Source organism: Propithecus coquereli, unplaced genomic scaffold (assembly GCF_000956105.1).
Source record: "Propithecus coquereli isolate 6110/MARCELLA unplaced genomic scaffold, Pcoq_1.0 Scaffold262, whole genome shotgun sequence".
Lineage (NCBI taxonomy): Eukaryota > Metazoa > Chordata > Mammalia > Primates > Indriidae > Propithecus > Propithecus coquereli.
Window position 1 is genome coordinate 2,612,185 of NW_012148197.1, and position 16,052 is coordinate 2,628,236.

Below are 16,052 nucleotides of genomic sequence, written 5' to 3' on the forward strand. Positions count from 1 at the left end.
GCCCGCCTCGGCCTCCCAGAGAGCTAGGAATACAGGCGTGAGCCACCGCGCCCGGCCACTCGGAGCACTTTTAAATGCACAGAGTCCCCACTGCGTGGGGTGAGGGGGTCACTGCCCGTGGCTTGTGCTTTGGCTTTGGTGGCAGCAGTTAGCTTGGCAGTGGCTGCAGTTACCTGTGGCAGCAGCCATGATGGGGGATGTCAGTGGGGCTCCAGGGATGTGGAGATGCAAGGGGTATTGGGCCCCAGAGCAGGATTCAGGCTGGTGGGGGCTGGGCTCTCAAAATGGCACAGTGCTGTAGCTGCTTAGTACTGAGGGGTGGGAAGGTGTGTGTGTGGGACCTAGCATGAGCTCCCTCTCTGGAGAAATGCCATTGTACACTCTCTAGGCAGCTCCCTATGTTAGTGTCAGGGCCCACAAGGGTCTAGGGCCTTTCCTGTGGCCAGGATTGGAGAAGTCCATCGTGGGAATGTAGACCACTAAGGGTCTCTCACTTACCCTTTCCCCTTTCTGGGCTCCCAGCCAATCCTGGCCAAGCCTCACTTCCCTCTCCTTCCCTTAGGTATTTCCTGTCACTTCTTTTTTAAATTTCAGTGTTTTCTCTTAGATGATCTATTCAAAGTGTGATTAAATACTTGCTGTTTTGGTTCTTTGTGGAGGAGGCGACTGCCTTATGCCTCTAGTCAACCATCTTGAACCCCTCCTCACTCTTTAATTTTGATGCAGTTCAATTTATTCAATTTCTTTTTACTTTTATGGACTGTGCTTTTGGTGTCTTGTCCAAGAACTATTCACCAAGCCATAGGTTCTAAAGCTTTTCTCCTATGCTCTGAAAGTTTTATGTTGAAGTCCATGATCTGTTTTGAGTTAATTTTTGTATAATGTGTGAGGTTTAGGTCAAAGTTCATTTGTTTTGCCTTTGGATATCTCTTTGCTCCAGCACCTTCTTTTGAAAAGGCTTTCTTTCTTTTACTGAATTGCTTATCCACCTTTTTCAAAAATCAATTGGCTGTACTTGTATGGGTCTATTTCTGGGTTCTCTTTTCTGTTCCATTGATATATGTGTCTGTTTCTTTGCCATTCCTGCATTCTCTTGATTACTATAACTAGATAATATTAAAAGAAAAACTTTGACAATTTAAATTTAGCAGAGTTTATTTGAGCAAAGAATGACTGATGAATCTCGACAGTATTCAGGACCAGAAAACATTCAGAGAGCTGGGCTCCACAGTGTGAGCAGTGAGTATTTAGAGACAGAAAACAAAAAAGAGGTACAAAAACAGCTTGATTGGTTACAGCTCTCTCTTTGCCTTATTTGGACATGGTCTGATCAGTTGGCTGCCTGTGATTGGCTGAAGTTTGGCTGCTTATGACTGGCTGAGACTTGGCTATTTATTATATTCTAAAGTTAGGTTTTCAGTTTGTTTACTTACTAAGTTAGGTTGTAGTTCATTAAGTAGGGTCCGAAAGTATGGAGACAACCTCAGGTTCATGGCCACCTTATTTAACAATAGTAAGCTTTAGTCTTGGGTAAAGTGATTTTTCCCCACTTCTATTCTTCTCTGTCAAGATTGTTTTAGATATTTTAGGACGTGTACCTTTTCATATAAATTTTGGAATAACTTATCTATGTTTGTAAAAAGTCTTGCAGATATTTTGATAGGAGTTGCTATAAACTTATAGATTAATTTCAGAAGAATTGACATCTTTATTGATTCTTCCAATCCATGATCATAGTATGTCTCTTCATTTATTTAGGACTCCTTTGATTTCTTTTATCAGCAGTTTGGAATTTAATGTACAGATACTGTACATATTTTTTACAGTTGTTAAAAATGCATATGTATTTTATTTTTCGGAAGTGATTTTAACTGATATTAAGGACCTCGTTTTCCTCATTGTGAAGCACAGAGGTTGAATAGCTGGCATAATCCTACCTTTATTGTTGATACCATAAAATGAATGATTTCTGGGTCTACTTTGAAAAATCGATTTTATGTTATGGTTACATTTTGTCTTTACCAGTGAAAGAATTCTTATATTTTAATTTTTGAAGGTTTGTCAATATAAATGATATGTAATAGTTTGGTTGTTTTATATATTCTTAATTAAGTGAGCTTTTTGTGTTAAGATCATTTACCAGCCTATAAAATGTACTAAAGATTTCATCTTACTAATATAGTACTATATACAACCAGGGAGATATGTTCAGCTACATTTTAGGTAATAGAACAAAAGTTTGAATAGGCTTAATCTTTTTTTGGGCCACAATGAGAATCTCATCCTTTGTTATGTACTGTATATGGATTACTCAGCTGTAGTGAGGGTCACCTGTGTACAAGAACAACCTAAGGTCCATACTGGCTCTCCCAGTCCTGAATAGGATCTGAGATCATGTGTTAGTTCAACAAGTGTTGGAGTGCACGTTGTTTGCCAGGAACCTAGTCTTTCCCTTCCAAGAGATGATACTAAGATAAGAATTAATCAGGCAAATAAGATATCATATGATAAATGCTATGATTGGGTCCTCTGCGAATGTATGGAAGAGTCACTTAATTTAGCTGAGATTGGGGGGTCTGAAGAAGAGCTTTCCTAAAGGAGGTTATGTGCTTGAATCTGAATCTTAAAAGGATGCATCAGTGTTAGCAATATGGATAGTAGGACTATCGGGGCAACAGTGAGAGCCTGTGTAAAAGCCGGAGGCAAGAGAGCACCTTAGGAAATGAATGATCACTTCAATAAGACTGGAGTATGAGAATACTGGACAGGTTAGCAGGGTCTTGATTGCAAAGAGGACATTATGCAGTGCCAGCAGTTGGTTCTTTATAGCCATTGAAAGTTTATTTTGGGAGTGTTATAAACAGTTATTTGCTACAGTAAGATTGACTGGCTGCTCTGGAAAGTAGATTGGAAGAAGACTAGGGTAGAAGAGAGTCTGCTAATGAGGCTGTTACAGCAAATAAATAATCCAAGGGTAACCTTATGGAGGCCAAAAAGTAGGCTAGTGTAGATGAGGATTGAGAGCAACAGGTAGACATTTAGGAGATGGATCAAGAGAGATGCATTGACTGGGGTGAGAGAGAAGAAGGAATTAAGTATGATGCCCAGGTTTCTGGATTGTTCAGATTGTCCATGCTATTCCTTGAGATAGGGAGCCCCAGAGAGAAATTATTAGGGGGGAGGAGAGGGTAGAAGAAATATGACTCTTATTCCTATAAAAACTTCCTGATTTTCAGCAACTCATTTAATAATTTGTAATCTGTGAATTCTTCCTTTTTATCCCAAATCTAACATACTTTACTAAATACAGTTTAAACTAATCTATTCTTGGTCTTCAGTGTTTTATGTATTTTTGCTATCCATGCTTTGGGCTTATGTGGAAAATATTTAAATTTAGGCAATGTTTCATGAGATCTGCACATAAAAAAAGGTCAAGTTAAATGTTCATTTCATGTTTCTTTATTTTTTATTTTGACAAAGCTAGAAACCTGCGTTTTTTTGTTGTTGTTGTTTTTGTTTTGGGGACATAGTCTGGCTCTGTCGCCCTGGCTAGAGTGCCGTGGCATCAGCCTAGCTCACAGCAACCTCAAACTCCTCGGCTCAAGCGATCCTCCTGCCTCAGCCTCCTGAGTAGCTGGGACTACAGGCATGCACCACCATGCCCTGCTAACTATTTTTAGTAGAGATGGGGTCTCGCTCTTGCTCAGGCTGGTCTCGAACTCCTGACCTTGAGCGATCCACCCGCCTCGGCCTCCCAGAGTGCTAGGATTACAGGCATGAGCCACCGCGCCTGGCGAAACCTGCATTTTGATTGTGGTGAGAAACCATGTATAGGTAAATACCAGTGCCAACTGCAATTTAATTTTTAAAACAAGTATAAACTTCTGGTATGATATTTGATAAACTTCCACTGGTAGTTTGTGGATCTGTATCAATTGTAAACAATTGAAATTAACATAAATCTATTATATATCAGCATAACTGTAGGCATTTTTTCCCATCTTTAATCTTTTAATGCAGAAAGGATGATTATGTTGTTTCAAGATAACTAACTCAGAAATAACCAAGGTTTTTTTAAAATACTCAAAGTATTGTGAACTTGAATGAAAAGGGAATAGTACATCTTTAAAGGCATGTAATAAATTAGGTTATAAAAGATAGCACTTTGTGCCATGAGTCAGACAACTGTTCTGGTTTTCATTGAATCAGATATAATGCTGGACCATATGCTGTAATTCACTAAATGTAAGGAGCCATCCTTGTAAGACACACCATTATTTTATGTACTACTGAAAGAATAAATACTGTCAATTAAATAATGCCTTCTTTTAACTTAATATTTTAAATTTATAGTTATAGAAAGAGCGATTTGAGACTTAGATATACATTTTTGTTACATCACACTGTTCTCTTCTTTGCTTTTCTTCATACATTAACTTCTTGAAGATTTTGAGTGGCAGTTAAACTCATTATTTGTAGTACCAACAATGCCCATAACACAACTGAAGTGTGCTAGACCACTCTTGTGTAGGTACAGTCATGCCGACTAGCTGATGGTAAGACTCCATCAATTTTAAGATTCATCCTTTTTGAGAGAGAGATTGAAGTATGCTTTCTTACCAGCTTGCTCAGCTGTGGGGCCAGAGGGGAAGAGGGAGAGGTAAGGCTTAAAAGATGCCAGCAGTAAAAGGGAGTCAGACTATTACATAAGGGAAAGAGGGATCTATCATGACCCCTAAGATTTGGCTTAAGTAATAAAGTAGAGCCATTTATTGAAAAGAGTGATGGGGGAGGGGAACAATGGGTTGGAGGCAGGGGATGGAATTCCACATTGGCCCTGTTGCTGAGATGGTATTTAGAGGTCCCAGTGGAGATGACAAGTAGGTAGTTGCATGCCTGATGTTGGAAGTACACATAAGAGGGAATCATTAAGAATGTAGGCTCTGCACAAAAAACGATGGTGGACTAGCACCTGTTGTATTATCCTAGATGGAGCTGGAGCCCATTCTACTAAGTGAAGTATCACAAGAATGGAAAAACAAGCACCACATGCAGTCACCATCAAATTGGTACTAATTGATCAATACTTAAACGTGTACATATGGTAGTAACATTCATCAAGTGTCAGGGAGGTGGAGGGGGAGGAGGGGATGGGTATATTAACACCTAATGGGTGTGATACACACTGTCTGGGGGATGGGCATGCTTGTAGCTCTCACTCAGGCAGGGCAAAGGCAATATATGTAACCTAGACATTTGTACCCCTGTAATATTCTGAAATTAAAAAAAAAGAATGTAGGCTTTAGAAATGACTTTGAGCCATGATCTCCTCCTGTGTAAAATGGAGGTAATCCAATCTGCCCTTTTAGGATTTTAGGTTTAGTTTTGAGTAGTGCCTGGAGCATAGAAAGCTCTCAATAAATGCTTTCTGCTATCGTGATCATCTTCATCATCATCATCTAAAGCATAGACTTTAGAGATGGAGACCTTAGTTTTAGTTTAAGGAAGACTTTTACAGCAAGTTATATAATCACTTAATTTCTTTATCTGTAAACTGGAGGCAGTAAAACATAGCTCATGGGTAATATACTTAGTATTAAATGAAAAGGAAAAATAGAAAGCACCTCTGGTAGGTATGCAAAGTAGACATTCATATGTCCTGCTCATTAGCAGTTTACATTTTTTGGAGAAGATGAGTCCTAAACATGTGCAAGATTTAACAGTACAGAGAAACTTGTAAAATGTTGACATAGAAGCTCTCTAGGTAACAGGATAAGATTAAGTGCCACAGTTGGGAGACCTCAGTTTTTCTCTTGATTAACTGTGTGATGCTGGGCAAGGGGCAAGTTGCTTACCATCTGTGAGACTCAGTATTTTTATTTATAAAGTGAGAATTGACCGGGCACAGTGGTTTGCACCTGTAATCCCAGCACTTCGAGAGGCTGAGGTGGGAGGATTGCTTGAGGCCAAGAGCTTGAGACCAGCCTGAGTAACATAGACCCTGTCTGTACAAAAAATTTAAAATACGATTGGGTGTGGTGGCATACACCTGTAGTCCCAGCAACTTGGGAAGCTGAGACAAGATAGCTTGAGCTATGATCACTGCCACTGTACTCCAGCCTGGGCAAAAGAGTGAGACCCTGTCTCAAAAATATAAATAAATAAAACGAAAGTAGATTGGGCAAGATGATTTCTTAGGTTACTTTCAATTTTAAGAGGTTCTTAAAGTGATTTAAACATTTAGAGGAAAGGTGATTCCTCCAGAAACTTGGAGGAGATGGGACTTGAGATAACAGGTTGGTTTGATTAAAAACTGTCTGATGGCCAGGCGTAGTGGCTCACACCTGTAATCCTTGCACTCTGGGAGGCCAAGGTGGGAAGATTGCTTGAGCTGAGGTGTTCAAGACCAGCCCCAGCAAGAGCTAGACTTTATCTCTACTAGAAATAGAAAAATTAGCTGGGCACAGTGACACGCACGTGTAATCCCAGCTGCTTGGGAGGCTGAGGCAGGAGTATCACTTGAGCCTAGGAGTTTGAGGTTGCTGTGAGCTATGATGATGCTACTGCACTCTAGCTGGGGTGACAAAGCAAGACTCTGTCTCAAAAAAACAAAACAAAAACTGATGAAACAAGAGTCTTTTGGAATTTTGAAGATAACTTTTTTGTGTGTTACAATTTGGGGACATTAGCTATGTCCTTACATTTTCCTCTTTCATTACTGGTAGGGCTTGCTTATGGATTAAATATTTGAGCTCATTCGGTGTGTCAGGTTCAGTGCACATCCTTGTCCATTTTCCTTGTACGTGCTGAGTCCCTCTAGGACAGCAGTTCTCAGGACAGGTCTCAGGATCTCATTGGAGTGTTAAATATTGGGGACTCCAAGGAGATTTATCAGTATTTACTATACTGGAAATTAATTTAAGAAATACATTTTAATTAAGTTAATTCATGTTAATATAAATAACTTTTGTGTAAAAATAACTATTTTCAAAAACAAAAATTTTAGTATTATTAAGAGTGGTATTGTTTCACATTTTTGCAAATTTCTTTAATATGTGGCTTAATTGAAGAAAACTTGGTTCTTATATTTGCTTCTGTATTCCATCTGTTGTGATTTATGTTTTGATTGAAGTATATTGAAGATAATGTGGCAGCCTCACAGATAAGCATTTGAAAAAGGAAGACTATTTTTAGATAATTATGAGCATTGTTCTTTGATGTTCCACCAAAACTCCACTAATGATCATAGGGGTCAGTTGCAGCATGGACTCTGAAACCTCATCAATGAATTTTTAGTATTCTCTTTTACGATAATGTCCATTGGTTTATCTTGCCCTTTCAGTGGATTCTTTATTTTCTAGCCATACATGCTTTTATTCCTGCAGACCCCTGAAAGGGCATGAAGGACTCCCAGGGTTTCCTGGGTCACACTTTGAGAATCACTGCTGTAGAGTATCTGGCCTCAGAGGGTGGTTGCTACTTTGAAGGCTATGGGTATTTTTAACGGGCAGAGCAATTTGGCACTGTCCCGTTAAGTAGCTGTGTGAATTTATATTCCCACCAACAGCATAGATGTGTTCTAGGTGCTACACATCTTCAGCAACACTTGGTGTGAACAGGCAGTATAATTTTTGCTCACTTGGTTAGTGTGAGAAATGCCACTTTATGTCTTTTGTATATATTTCTATTGGGTTCTGTTTACTCAACTGTTTCTTTTCTGTCAGTTCACTCTTCTCTCCCCGCTGCTCTCTCTCGTCCCCAGTTGATCGAGATTCTCCTTCCTTAGTCTGTCCTTCCTGCACTGTTAAACATACTGTGTCTTCTACTCTTAGTCATTGCCTCAGGTATGCTTAATAAGGTAACCAAAACACAAGGATCTTAGAGTGCTTTAATTCAATCACCCATCCCCTCACTTGTATATAATTGTTTTTAAAAATTGTTCTTTTTGTTTTTTTCTTGTGACCATTCAAATTAGTATTATTTTTGTATAGTGTCCTTCACAAAGACTGCAGAAAGAATATGTGAAGGCATATTATGGAAGTTGCTGGAGAATGCTGCATATATCTCAAGCATTACATATTCTTCTATAACAAATAATATCAAATGAAAAATTTAAATATGTGGTACTTATTCCCAAAACCATAACTAAGTTTAATTGCATTAGAAACATTAATTTCTCGAGGAATAAGCAGTTACGTGTATTTTAGGCCAAAGTCTTAATTTTATTTTGACCTCAGAGGAGTCAAATTAAAATTCTATTATTCTAGGATCTTAATCGCTGTAACTGTAATAGAGGGTACCCAGTTTAAATTGGCTGATAGGCTAGGAGAGGCGGCTCATGCCTGTAATCCTAGCACTCTGGGAGGCCACGCTGGGAGGATCACTTGAGGCTGGGAGTTCAAGACCAGCCTTAGCAAGAGTGATACCTGCTTCTACGAAAAATGGAAAAATTAGCTTGGTGTGGTGTCGTGTGCCTATATAGTCCCAGCTACTTGGGAGGCTGATGCAGGAGGATCACTTGAGCTCAGGAGTCTGAGGTTGCAGTGAGCTATGATGACATCAGTGTACTCCAGCCCTGGTGACAGAGCAAGACACTGTTTCCAAAAAAAAAAAAAAGTTGGCTGATAGATAACATAATGGGAAATAAGTTGAGCATCTTTTTAAGGTGTTTATTAGCACTTTTTGGAGTACTTGCCATGTGTTACATAAATATCTTTTAAATTTCTCAGTGATAACTCTAGAGCTGTGGTTTCCAACCTCTGGGCTGAGGCCAAGTACTGGTCCATGACCCGTTAGAAGATGGGCCACATATCACTGCTTGAGTTCCATTCCTATTCCATACATCTTGTCCCCACCGATGACACCCTACCCCTCCACCCTTGGTCTGTGGAAAAATTGTCTTCCTTGAAACCAGTCTCTTCTGCCAAAGAGGTTGGGGACCGCTGCTCTAGAGGGTGTAAGTATTATTATCCCCTTTTTGTTGGCAAGAAAATGCAGATAGCATGTAGCTCATTAGTGATTAAGTCAGTATTAGAGCCTAATTAGTGAAGTTTTCATTTAGACTCTATTTTAAAACATTAATAGCACAAAATTTGCTTAGAAATATTTACAACCTAGCCACTGAGAAATGGTACAACTTCTGTCCTGTGTTCCTACTATATTAGTTGTCTGTTGCTGGATAACAAATTACCCAACTGTAGCAGCTTTTTCTCACAGTTTATGGGGTTAGGAATTGGGCGTGACTTAGCTGGGTCCTCTGTTCCAGGGCCGCAGGCGACACTCAAGGTGTTAATAGGGCTGCAGCATTATCTGAAAGCTCAGCCAGTAAAGGATCTGCTCATAAACTTACTTGGTTGTTCACAGGATTCAGTTCCTCGTGAGCCGTGAGCCGTTAGACCATTGGCCAGAGGGTTCCCTTGGCTCCTTCTCACATGGGCCTCTCATAAAACATCTCACAGCATGGCACCTTGCTTAATCAGAGCAGGCAGGTGAGATGGCAAGGGAGAATGCTAGCAAGATGGAAGTCACAGTGTTTTGTGACCTAATCAAGGAAGTAACATCCAGTCACTTTTGTCATATTCTGTTCATTAAAAGGAGTCCCCAGGTCCAGCCCACACTCCAGGAGAGAGAGCGTTACAGAAAGGCGAGGAGAAGGCTGCTCACCACACCTGCCAGCCATTGTTTTCATTTGAGGTTCTAGAAGTAGAGGTGCAGTCATGTGAGAGGGCAGGTCATCTCTTTCAGCATGCCCCCATCCCATAGCTATTACAGGTTTTTATCCAGAGGCTCAGTTACCAGGGTACATGGTGAGAAGTAAGAAATAAAATAGTGTCATAGGAAGAGGTTTGGCTGAAAGGGTCAGAAATGTGAAAGCCCCAAGGAAGAGAAGTGGGGATCTCAAAAACATGAAAAAAGGAGGAGCGAGGGAAGTACCAGCAGGTCATTCTCCACATGCAGATGTCCTGGAACATGAGGGGACGGCTGGAGGAGTCATCAGCCTCATAGTAGGAATACAAATCTCACTTAACCCTTTTTGAAACTCTCCAGGGTTCTAAGCAAGTCCTTAGTTTGTCTCTCTGACTCCTTTTCTGCCTCCTGGGAAGAATCCTCTTTCTCTCTTCCCCACCTCCTTCCTGGCCCTAACGAGGCGTCAATGACCTGAGCTCCCTCCCTCTCTCCCATTCCTTTTGTCTGACACCCAGCACATCCTGAGCCCTCCATCCTCACTCTTGAGATTTAGGGCTTCTCCTCTCACCTTCCAACAGGGATGAATTGTTTGGAAGAAATTAGACTCTAAAGTTTAGGAGAAAACGATGCAAAGTCCATCCAGAAGAGGTAGTCTCTAATACATTCTGTACAAAGGGATCAGTACCATACATATAGGAAATAAGTTCTCAGCAAAGTGACAGTGCGCACACATTAATACTCTTTCCAGTGTGGTCTATCAGAAATATTCAAGACCACCCTAAGGATGATAAAACATAAACAAGCAAGCCATGGCTCCAGAGCAACACCCTTAAAACTGGATGATTCAGTCATTCAGGGAAAGTCCTCCCCTGGAGCGAGCGGAGGTTACCAATTCTTAATTACCTACGAATACTTTGAGACCTATTCTTCAAAAGTCAAGGGTTAAAACAAACAAAATAGAATACCTAAAATATTCTAAAAAAACAAAATGGACAAATATAGAGCCCTCACTAAGAAATAATATTCATGGAGTTTCTCATTTGGAGTGTTCTCTCCCACCAGGTGAGTAGTGGGGAGTATATTTTAAAAATGAAGCCATCAAAAGGGGGTGGAGTATGATTGACCCATTGATGAGAGAGATTTCTAGAATTAACTTCCTTTGTCGTACCTCACCCAAAATTGGAACCCAATCAATTACAATTCCCATCTTAGTAAGAATACTAGATTTCAACTATTGTTACATATAAACCATAATCTTAAAAACGTCCCCCTTTCCGCCAGTGTAGGCACCTGGTTTTTCTGAGACATTAAGCTTAAGATTTTTCCATCTGGAGGAAGAAATTGTTAAGAGTCCATGTGCATGGTGTTGGGAGTAGGTTGAACTATAGGCAAAAACAAGGGATCTTATTGGGGAAATGGTCTAAAACTGTGGCGATGATTATACAACATGGTAAAATTTATTAAAAAAAATCTTAGAATCATACACTTGAAATGAGTGAATTTTATGGTATATAAATTATACCTTCATAAAGTTATTTTAAAAAGAGGCAATGTGCAGATCTCTTAAAACCACATCATGAACCTTTTAGTGAGGTGTTACTCTCTTATATTCCTCATAAATTCTTCCTTTCCTATTGTACTTTAACCCCTCTGGTGTCCAGTCTTATTCTATAACCTCTAAAAAAGCTGCCTCCTTCCTTTGTTTCCTTATATTTTTCATTATTTTGATACAATTATTTTATACTTAAAAATAAACACTAAGGAAATATAACTAGAAGGCAAAATAAACAAACCTCAAATTAATTTATTCTGCAGAACTATATGTAAGAAAGTGAGCAAGGTGCTTTCCTTACTCCATTCTTCTCTACTCTTTCACATTCCAAGATATATTTGCTTCCTGGTAAGTTTGGGGGATCCAGGTCTTTTGAGTCTCGATCCACCACTCTTGTGGACCATGTCAGTGGATATAAAGATGCCTTCACTGATGCTTCCTATGGTGAAGCAAGTCATTAGACAAGCCAGTTTTGCCAGTGTCTCTTCACTCTTTTTCCCCCAATTAATTTAAGTATTTGGAATGGTTGGATGTTTGTGTATATTACGGGTATTAGATTTAAGAGATTGAAAATACTGCTTAATTTAATTTTTTATTATTCTTATAGCTCAAATCTAATCCAAGTGAAAATGAAGAAAAGGAAGCCCAGTCTCAACTCATAAAATCTGATGAAATGCAACGTTTGCGTTCACAAGCACTTCATGCTTTTGAAAGTGCAGATTATACTGCTGCTATAACCTTCCTTGATAAGATTTTAGAGGTAAGTTTCTGAGATACTGCAGCTGACCAGCCTAACAATTAACTACTTTTTACTGTGAGGCATGTTTATACGCTATGATGTGTTATATACCGCAAAAAATCTAGACAAAATAAAATCATATTGGTCCTTGGAGTGATTGTGTTTATATAGAACAAAATTTGGACTGAAGTTTTCAATAAATGTACTGAATGTGCTATGGAGTGAGAGTTACATATTTTTATACAGTGCTTTGCTGTTTTGGTTTGATTTTATATTTTTTTGGGAAGAAACTCTAGTGGTTATATAACAGGATGAAAGATGAAAGAGTTGGTTGAAGAAGAAGGAAAAATGATGTTTGAGAGGAAAGAGGAGTGTTTAGAGTGAAAAGTTTCTAGGGAAGAAGGCAAATAAAGAGTTGATAGGATCCAGAGGGTTCTAAATCTAGGTTTCCTTGCCTCTGAAGGATTTAATGACAAATGATTTAAGAAGAAAGTCTACTAAAATATTCAAATGGAAGCAGCCATAATTCATATTTATTTATGACTTCATAGAGCTTTGATATACAATTTCAATTAATTTTGGCAGTAAACTTGATATTTATAGAATAGACATTTCTTTGATAATTTTACAGAGGATATCGCAATATAGTCCAGTGGAATTCATGTTTTACTAAATTGTTAATACTTTATTAAGGAAATATAAAGTTTTAATTTTTGCCTTCCAGTAGTAGGCTATTTTGATCTAGCTTATTGTCCATATTTAATTTGTGTATAATGTCGATTTTGCCATCTTTGTGAATGTGAAAAGTTGATATGACTTTAGAACAGCTCTAAGAACTGTGTAAAGATATTTCCATAGGCCTTATTGGTGAGCTTTTGGGTTTATATTTTGAAGAATACTAGTGTGTTTCCTAAAACTTGTGGACTTTTTTTTTTGATAAAATAGAAATGATGAAGCCTCAGCCTCCTTACTTCTCACATTGTTTTTTTCTTTTCTTTCTTTTTTTGATTTGAGGATTTAATTTCAAGGAAGTGACATTTTATAAAAGAATTTCATTTAGTTATTAGTAGAATTAAAATATTTTGCTAATTTAGAGCCTGGATTTTATTTTTGACTAGAAATTAGAATTGTAGATTAAGCACAAAAATCTGATAATAGAATATTCTCTTCAAATGTGCTTCACTGGAAACAACCCTGTAATAGTAAATGGTGTGTTTTCTTACTTTCAACATTTTGGAATTATGTAATTGAAGCAGATAGGAAAAGGACCTTGTTATATATATATCTCTTTCCCCATTAATATTTATTTAAGATACCCTTTGAGAAATTATTTTGCCACAACATTTTTGTCACATTTAAATTGTATCAGACATTTAAATACTATTTACACTATATGTCATCACATTAATTGAGGATGTTTTATGTTGATAATTATGTAGATAAAAATACGTGGGATACAACAATGAATGTGCGTAATTTATTGTTTGTTTCTTAAAGTCTAGTTCTTTTGTTTCTCAAGGTTTGTGTTTGGGATGCAGAACTACGAGAACTTCGGGCTGAATGTTTTATAAAAGAAGGGGAACCTAGGAAAGCTATAAGTGACTTAAAAGCTGCATCAAAATTGAAGAATGATAATACTGAGGCATTTTATAAAATCAGCACACTGTACTACCAACTAGGAGACCATGAACTGTCCCTCAGGTCAGTTCTAGTGACATACACATCTGATCTTTGTTTTACTGTTGGCAGTAAGATAATAACCCCATCTTTTAAAATTTTAACATTAAATTAATAAAATTATTGTGGTTAAGGTTGTTTTTGTATTCTATATTTTTGTATATTTTGTGTTATCTCCCTTTATCCCCAAGTTATTCTAATTCCGCATAGTTTATTTTCACGAAGCTGTTTATGAAAATAAACAGGGTAGCTGTTAATATTTGCAGAAACAAAATGGAGTGTTTAATGTATAACTCTACATAAGTCATTTTAATTTGAATTAATAAATGTGTGCATAGTACAGTGTCATACATAAAAGTGTATATAGTAAATTATTAAGTCCCAGTATGTCTTGTTTAATTGTTACAAACAAAAAATACTTTTATTGTGATTTCTGTATTTAATATGGAAAACTACTCATTGATTAGTTTGACCTGGGGTATTTTCCTTTTTTTAAATACATAAACAGTGAAGTTCGTGAATGTCTTAAACTTGACCAGGATCATAAAAGGTGTTTTGCACACTATAAACAAGTAAAGAAGCTTAATAAGCTGATTGAATCAGCTGAAGAGCTCATCAGAGATGGCAGGTAAGAATGTGCTTGTCCTGACCATCCCTCCTGTCCTTCTGTGTCTGGTTGTGGGCACAAATGAACAACTGAACTTCTTGCTCTTTTGCTCCTTAGCCACGGAGGGTAGGGTATTCTAGATAGTCCTGGGTCTTAGCAAAACTCCAGAATTATATATTTTTGGATTAAGGAAGTGTTTAAATGTTTGTAACTTCATAGTATCCTTCACAGATGATTTATTTATCTTACACCAAACATTTATTTAGTATCTCTTGTATCAGGCACTAAGCTGTGTACAGAGGGCACAGAAATGAATTTGACAATAGTTTTTGTTTTAAGAAGTTTATAGCTTAGTGTGGGAGACAGACATATAAACTAATACTAAAAGATAATGTGATACCAAAGTGATAGGATGTACAGAGTATAATGGGAGTACCAAAGAGGGGTATTTAATCCAAGCCAGGATGGTGAAGTAAAAAAGGAGAAGCTTTTTGGAGAATGTGATAGATACTTAAATCCCGATCTTAAAGAATAAGTAGGAGTTGGCAGAGTAAGATGTTGTGTCTGTGTGAGTGATGTTTTTAGGGGGTTTGTAGGCTGGGGCATGAAGGTTGAAGAGAGTAGAGAGGGTGTTGCACACAATATTGCCTAGTAGGAGGTAGGCTCTGAGTCCCCTCCTCCTGATAACCTTTTTAAGTTGCCATCATGGGAATGCTTTACCCAATTTCCTCTCAACATGTTGCAAAACTATACTACAATATTTCAATCAGGATATCGACATTAGTATAGTCAAGATACAGAATAATTCCATCACCACAAGGACCTCTCGTGTTACCCTTTTATAGCCACACCTACTTCCCTCCTGTCCCTACCCCTTTCTTAGTTTCTGGCAACCACTAATCTGTTCTCTGTTTCTAAAATTTTGTCATTTCAAGAATGTTATATAAATGGAATCGTATAATATGTAAACTTTTGGGATTGGCTTTTTTTCTCTTAGCATAATTCTCTGGAGATTCATCCAGATTGTTGTGTATATCAGTATTTACTTCCTGTTTACCACTGAGTAGTTTCCAGAGTATGGCTCTACCGTAGTTTGTTTAACCATTCACCCATTGAAGGACATCCGGGCTATTTCCAGTTTTTGGTTATTATGAATAATGCTGCTTTCACGTACGATTCTTTGAAAATAAGTCTTCATTTCTCTGGGATAAATGCCAGGAATGCAGTTGCTGGGCTGTATGGTAGTTGCCAGGGTTAGTTTATAAGAAATTGCCAAACTGATTTGCAGAGTGGCTGTACCATTTTACATTCCCACCAGTAATGTATGAGTGATCCAGTTTTTGCATATCCTTGACAGCAGTTGGTATTGTTAGAATTTTTTAATTTTAGCCATTGTGATAGATGTGTTTTGATATCTCATTGTAGTTTTAATTAACTTTTCCTAACGGCTAATGAAGAACATCTTTTCATGTGCTTATATGCCAGCTGTATATCTTCTTTGGTGAAATGTTTCTTCATGTCTTTTGCCCATGTTCTAATTAAATTGTTTGCTTTTTTACTGTTGAGTTTTGAGAGTTCTTTAGATTTTCTACATACTTGTCCTTTGTCAGATATGTGGTTTGCAGATGTTTTCTCCTACTCAATTAGCTTATCATTTTATCCTCTTAACTGCTCTGTTGTTTGGTGTATACACATTTGGGATTGCTATATGGTTGATTGGTGGATTAACCCTTATCATTCTATATTGTCCGTCTCTGGTAATTTTCTTTGTTACTTTATGGCTGAGTGGT

At 37.9% G+C, this 16,052-nt stretch overlaps 1 protein-coding gene across 2 annotated transcripts in view; it reads left to right on the forward strand.

The window, feature by feature from the left end:
- Window positions 1-16,052, forward strand: part of DNAJC3 (DnaJ (Hsp40) homolog, subfamily C, member 3) — an 83,761-nt gene that overhangs the window by 39,551 nt on the left and 28,158 nt on the right. For both annotated transcript variants that reach the window (XM_012647358.1, XM_012647359.1), the window contains exons 5-7: window positions 11,847-11,999; window positions 13,498-13,679; window positions 14,164-14,283. In XM_012647358.1, coding sequence (XP_012502812.1) covers window positions 11,847-11,999; window positions 13,498-13,679; window positions 14,164-14,283 — 455 coding nt within the window. The remainder of the gene's footprint in view (window positions 1-11,846; window positions 12,000-13,497; window positions 13,680-14,163; window positions 14,284-16,052) is intronic.